We start from the raw sequence: 7,148 nt of genomic DNA, 5'->3' as shown, positions 1-7,148 counted from the left end.
TTTTTACGCGAAGATTGACCGTGAAGATTGACATTTTTCCATTCACTATAATGAGAGATAATAAGTACCGGGTCGGCCTTGAACTCCCATGGCTTCAATAAGAGGGGGCAGTAGTTCTCCCCTGGCGAGGACATAACCTTGATTGGTAAACAAGAGAGTTTGCGTTATTGAGGAGCAAGCTCGCACAATGCCAACCTTACTATATTTGACCTGAAGAAGGCACTGTTTACCACAAACCACTGTTCTCAGTCCTAAGCAAGTCAACATGTGTTGTGCTGTAAAGTGGTTTGGTTTCAACGGGCCATTTGGGCCCCTTCAATTAAATATAGGTAAGCATGTAGAAGTTGTTCTAACAGCCTTGCCTAAAAAGGACCCAAATACAACTATAAAGCAATGCGAGATGGAGTGAAAGGTTGCCAGAGGTATAACTTTACTCCCCACCAGCTACTTGTCTGAGCAAGACCATGTAAACCTTAACCTTGTGGAAGATTTTTCCATTTAGTCTTTGAAAAACATATGTATAGATTATAGGTTGTAATGTTGTATGTCATCTGTGTCACACAATTCCTACAGAGGCAGACTGGCCATAGGGCAAATGCCAGATGGGCTGGTCCATCTGTAGCACAGTGGTCCTGTCTAAGTTGATGTTTATGCACATATGTATCATTATTTGGCTAATAATAGGGCCTCTGGAGAAAAAATGGGCAGGTGTGCATCCCAATATGAAAACTTCTGAATTGAATATGTTTTTTTAAAGTTAATGAATAGGCCTATGCTTGTGAGGTTCTATTCATTGAGTTGTTTGGACAATAAGTAGAGAATTCAGTTCAACTGGTTAGCTTCTTTAACCAGGTTATTTCCTGGTTATTTCCCAGCAATGGGGATAACACTCTATTGTCTGATTTCAGATTCACTGGGAAGACCGCATTCTTTGAACATAGAGAGGACTGAAAAAACACTTCACCATCTATAAGCAGGTCAACTTATGAAATAAATACACGCCACAAAAGTACACACCAAGGGCAAATTTCACAGATTAAGCACACTCCTGGACAAAAAAAATCAAGCTCATTGAAAGTGCTTTCAGTGCAGGACTAGGATGATTTTAGTAGACGTCAACTAGCAGGACATACATGTTTAAGTCATGTTCAAACCTACAATTTCCATCCTCTACAATCGAACATCATCAGATCATCTTTGAAATGATTATTGATTGTCAAATAAAGATCCCAATCAGTCCCTCCACTGTAGTTGCTCCTCCTCATTGTCTTGCTGATTACTTGAATTTCTCTTAGAAAATGAAGGGGAAAGGAATGCATTTACTGTAAGTGCATTGTGATTCACAAGGAAATAAAGCAGCCTGTTTAAGTGAGTTCTCGGGGCAGTACAAGGTGTACCAGTATAAAAGCTGCAGTTTTAGGTTGCTCCTTCACACTACTGGACATAATGAGGACCCTGCTACTTACAACCATTCTGCTGGTGCTGCTCTGTAGCACTCAAGGTGAGCAAACATAATAAATAGAGACTGGTTTATAAATAAGTTTCTTTGAAATCAAATAGGAAACATCACTGCAATTATAGGTGCAAGTCTTGGTTGAGGTGTGCTTTAAAAATCTATAATTCAGGTCCAGGGTAAAATGATTGATATGTAGCCTATGATACATTATGTTGTTGACCTATGTTAGTTAGGTGAAAAGTTTAATGTTATAACAGTGAAGGATCTTCAGTAACTTAGTAAAGGAATTAAAATGCTCATACTCCTCTTCACAGACTTACAACTAACTTTCTCATAACCAATTATTTGATAAGCTAATGATGATCCACACTTTAAGAATCCTATCATCACTTCTGCTCTAAATGTCCATTTCTCCACAGTGCTCACACTCAGGTGTTACACCTGTGACATGGCTGATGCTGACTGCAAGCAAGAGACAGAATGTCCACCATCGAGCATGTACTGCAGAACTGTGGTGACTGGTAAATATTCCACTTTTATTCTTTCATTCATGTCTTTCAATCTCTATCAATAATGTGTATGTATTATGAATCAACTGAGTGCAATAATCATCTGTAAATTGCTCAAACATTTTCTTCTTCCTTATTTTCCTTCACAGCGGACACAGTGACTCGTACCTGTGAGGAGATGTGTGCCTCAGGTGTCAACGTCTACTGTTGCCAGGGAGACCTGTGTGAGAACTGACATGATCCACAGAGAGCTATTGCCACTAAACACTTTCAGCTTCTGTTTAAATACAGTAGAATGTTGTGTGGGAAATACATTAGAATATCGGAATACATTATAACCTTTGAATAACATACATTTACATTTTAGCCATTTAGCAGACACTCTTATCTAACGTACATTTAGTGCATTCATCTTAAGATAGCTAGGTGAGACAACCACATATCAGAGTCGTAGTAAGTACATTTTTCCTCAATAAAGAAGTTATCAGCAAAGTCAGTGCTATTATTTGTGATAATCTTAACAATAACAAAACCTTATGAATCAATGAATATTTTGGGGTAGAGCAAGCGCTTTGAACCATTCATCTGTTTCTGCTGTTCTTCTATGGCTTGAATTAATGCCATTAAACTATGATATTCACGAGGTTTTACAGCAATGAGGATTTCCAATGCCTGAGCTGTGATGCTGGTGTGTCACTTTTATAAATGAATACTAAGAGGCGCCCCAGCCAGGCAGCTAGTGTAGCCTCTCCTAATCTCCTCTCTCTCCTGATGCTCCTGAGTGGGTCATGCTGGCTCATGGCCTCCTGCTGGGATGTGGGTCGCCAGACAGTGACAATGCCTGCCTGTTGTAGCCGTATGCATCTGGGCAGGCAGGATTACCTAAATCCCTCCGATGAGGGGGAGTTGTGGAGAACCTGTACGACTCACCTGGCAACTCAACTCAACTCCACTCTCCCTCCCTCTGAAAAAAGTATGCTTGATCATAGTGTAGTTTGCTTTGTTTTTGAGAGATTAAGAACGAAGAAAATGGAAGTAATCGTATGTTTTTGTGGGAGAAAAGAGGAAGACTTCATACATATAAAATCATCTTATTCTGCTTAACTGTAGATAAGGCAAATGTTTAAATGTCGTCACTCAGCACACGTCAAGATGTCAATTCAACGTCTAACGTCTATTCAACGTCTATTCGTCTATTCAACGTCTATTCGTCTATTCAACGTCTATTCGTCTATTCAACGTCTAACGTCTATTCAACGTCTAAAGTCTATTCAACGTCTATTCGTCTATTCAACGTCTATTCGTCTATTCAACGTCTAACGTCTATTCAACGTCTAACGTCTATTCGTCTATTCAACGTCTAACGTCTATTCGTCTATTCAACGTCTAACGTCTATTCAACGTCTATTCGTCTATTCAACGTCTATTCAACGTCTAACGTCTATTCAACGTCTATTCGTCTATTCAACGTCTAACGTCTATTCAACGTCTATTCGTCTATTCAACGTCTATTCAACGTCTATTCAACGTCTATTCAACGTCTAACGTCTATTCAACGTCTATTCGTCTATTCAACGTCTATTCATTTACATTTACATTACATTTACGTCATTTATTCAATCCAGTCTAACGTGCATACACCTTCAACCAGTGGAACAGCCAACGTTGTTGGGGGAGAAGGGGGTGAGAAGGATTACTTATTCAACGGTATTCCTTGAAGAGGTGGGGTTTCAGGTGTCTCCGGAAGGTGGTCATTGACTCCGCTGTCCTGGCGTCGTGAGGGAGTTTGTTCCACCATTCAGAGCGCGAACAGTTTTGACTGGGCTGAGCGGGAACTGTACTTCCTCAGTGGTAGGGAGGCAAGGCCAGAGGTGGATGATTCGTGCCCTTGTTCAACCTGATCAGAGCCTGGAGGTTGAGGTGCGTCCCCTCACAGCTTCGAACCATGGTCTTGTAACGGATGCTATTCAACGTGGAGAGAGCTAGGAGCGGGGTCGTCTTGGGAAGGTTCAACGTCTAACGTTCTGGATGAGTTGTATTTAATGGCACAGGCGGGAGCCCAGCCACGTCTATTCAACGGAGATGACAAGTGCCTGGATTCGTCCTGTTCAACGGGTCTAACGTCTGTTGTATTCAACGTCTATGTTAGTTGAGAACGTATTCAACGTTCTAACGCTCTGGGAGGAGGACACAATGGAGTTGTCAACGTGATAGATTCGGGCAGTCCTTCAACGTCTATTCGCTCTATTCAACGATATGTCTAGACGCAGAGATCTATTCAACGTCTATTCAACGTCTAACGTCTATTCAACGTCTATTCGATTCAACGTCTATTCGTCTATTCAACGTCTATTCAACGTCTATTCAACGTCTAACGTCTATTCAACGTCTATCCGTCTATTCAACGTCTGTCTATTCAACGTCTATTCGTCTATTCAACGTCTATTCGTCTATTCAACGTCTATTCAACGACTATTCGTCTATTCAACGTCTATTCGTCTCTATTCAACGTCTATTCGTCTATTCAACGTCTAACGTCTATTCAACGTCTAACGTCTATTCAACGTCTATTCGTCTATTCAACGTCTATTCGTCTATTCAACGCTCTATTCGTCTATTCAACGTCTAACGTCTATTCAACGTCTATTCGTCTATTCAACGTCTATTCGTCTATTCAACGTCTTCGTCTATTCAACGTCTATTCGTCTATTCAACGACTATTCGTCTATTCAACGTCTATTCGTCTATTCAACGTCTATTCGTCTATTCAACGTCTATTCAACGACTATTCGTCTATTCAACGTCTATTCGTCTATTCAACGTCTAACGTCTATTCAACGTCTATTCGTCTATTCAACGTCTAACGTCTATTCAACGTCTATTCGTCTATTCAACGTCTAACGTCTATTCAACGTCTATTCGTCTATTCAACGTCTATTCGTCTATTCAACGTCTATTCGTCTATTCAACGTCTATTCGTCTATTCAACGTCTAACGTCTATTCAACGACTATTCGTCTATTCAACGACTATTCGTCTATTCAACGTCTATTCGTCTATTCAACGTCTATTCGTCTATTCAACGTCTATTCGTCTATTCAACGACTATTCGTCTATTCAACGTCTATTCAACGTCTATTCAACGTCTATTCAACGTCTAACGTCTATTCAACGTCTATTCGTCTATTCAACGTCTATTCGTCTATTCAACGTCTATTCGTCTATTCAACGTCTATTCAACGACTATTCGTCTATTCAACGTCTATTCGTCTATTCAACGTCTATTCGTCTATTCAACGTCTAACGTCTATTCAACGTCTATTCAACGTCTATTCGTCTATTCAACGTCTATTCGTCTATTCAACGTCTATTCGTCTATTCAACGTCTATTCGTCTATTCAACGTCTAACGTCTATTCAACGTCTATTCGTCTATTCAACGTCTAACGTCTATTCAACGTCTATTCGTCTATTCAACGTCTAACGTCTATTCAACGTCTATTCGTCTATTCAACGTCTAACGTCTATTCAACGTCTATTCGTCTATTCAACGTCTATTCGTCTATTCAACGTCTATTCGTCTATTCAACGACTATTCGTCTATTCAACGTCTATTCGTCTATTCAACGTCTATTCGTCTATTCAACGTCTATTCGTCTATTCAACGTCTATTCGTCTATTCAACGTCTATTCGTCTATTCAACGTCTATTCAACGTCTATTCATCTATTCAACGTCTATTCGTCTATTCAACGTCTATTCGTCTATTCAACGTCTAACGTCTATTCAACGTCTATTCGTCTATTCAACGACTATTCGTCTATTCAACGTCTATTCGTCTATTCAACGTCTATTCGTCTATTCAACGTCTAACGTCTATTCAACGTCTATTCGTCTATTCAACGTCTATTCGTCTATTCAACGTCTATTCGTCTATTCAACGTCTATTCGTCTATTCAACGTCTAACGTCTATTCAACGTCTATTCAACGTCTAACGTCTATTCAACGTCTATTCGTCTATTCAACGTCTATTCGTCTATTCAACGTCTATTCGTCTATTCAACGTCTATTCAACGTCTAACGTCTATTCAACGTCTATTCGTCTATTCAACGTCTATTCGTCTATTCAACGTCTATTCGTCTATTCAACGTCTATTCAACGACTATTCGTCTATTCAACGTCTATTCGTCTATTCAACGTCTATTCGTCTATTCAACGTCTAACGTCTATTCAACGTCTATTCGTCTATTCAACGTCTATTCGTCTATTCAACGTCTAACGTCTATTCAACGTCTATTCGTCTATTCAACGTCTATTCGTCTATTCAACGTCTATTCGTCTATTCAACGTCTATTCGTCTATTCAACGTCTATTCGTCTATTCAACGTCTATTCGTCTATTCAACGTCTATTCGTCTATTCAACGTCTATTCGTCTATTCAACGTCTATTCGTCTATTCAACGTCTATTCGTCTATTCAACGTCTATTCGTCTATTCAACGTCTATTCGTCTATTCAACGTCTATTCGTCTATTCAACGTCTATTCGTCTATTCAACGTCTATTCGTCTATTCAACGTCTATTCAACGACTATTCGTCTATTCAACGTCTATTCGTCTATTCAACGTCTATTCGTCTATTCAACGTCTATTCGTCTATTCAACGTCTATTCAACGACTATTCGTCTATTCAACGTCTATTCGTCTATTCAACGTCTATTCGTCTATTCAACGACTATTCGTCTATTCAACGTCTATTCGTCTATTCAACGTCTATTCGTCTATTCAACGACTATTCGTCTATTCAACGTCTATTCGTCTATTCAACGACTATTCAACGACTATTCGTCTATTCAACGACTATTCGTCTATTCAACGACTATTCGTCTATTCAACGACTATTCGTCTATTCAACGTCTATTCAACGACTATTCGTCTATTCAACGACTATTCGTCTATTCAACGACTATTCGTCTATTCAACGACTATTCGTCTATTCAACGTCTATTCAACGACTATTCGTCTATTCAACGACTATTCGTCTATTCAACGACTATTCGTCTATTCAACGTCTATTCAACGACTATTCGTCTATTCAACGACTATTCGTCTATTCAACGACTATTCGTCTATTCAACGACTATTCGTCTATTCAACGTCTATTCGTCTATTCAACGTCTATTCAA

The 7,148-nt window shown here is 39.4% G+C and overlaps 1 protein-coding gene across 1 annotated transcript; it reads left to right on the top strand.

Moving 5' to 3' along the window:
• Nucleotides 1-1,336: 1,336 nt before the first annotated feature.
• Nucleotides 1,337-2,461, top strand: LOC127905947 (short neurotoxin 7-like). Its single transcript, XM_035792432.2, has 3 exons — nt 1,337-1,501; nt 1,876-1,977; nt 2,115-2,461. The coding sequence occupies exons 1-3, from the start codon at nt 1,447-1,449 to the stop codon at nt 2,198-2,200; spliced, it is 243 nt and encodes an 80-aa protein (XP_035648325.1). The 5' UTR covers nt 1,337-1,446; the 3' UTR covers nt 2,201-2,461.
• Nucleotides 2,462-7,148: the final 4,687 nt, after the last annotated feature.

The sequence above is a fragment of the Oncorhynchus keta genome, chromosome 18, assembly GCF_023373465.1.
Source record: "Oncorhynchus keta strain PuntledgeMale-10-30-2019 chromosome 18, Oket_V2, whole genome shotgun sequence".
Taxonomy (NCBI): Eukaryota; Metazoa; Chordata; class Actinopteri; order Salmoniformes; family Salmonidae; genus Oncorhynchus; species Oncorhynchus keta.
This window is presented reverse-complemented; position numbering and strand designations above follow the sequence as displayed.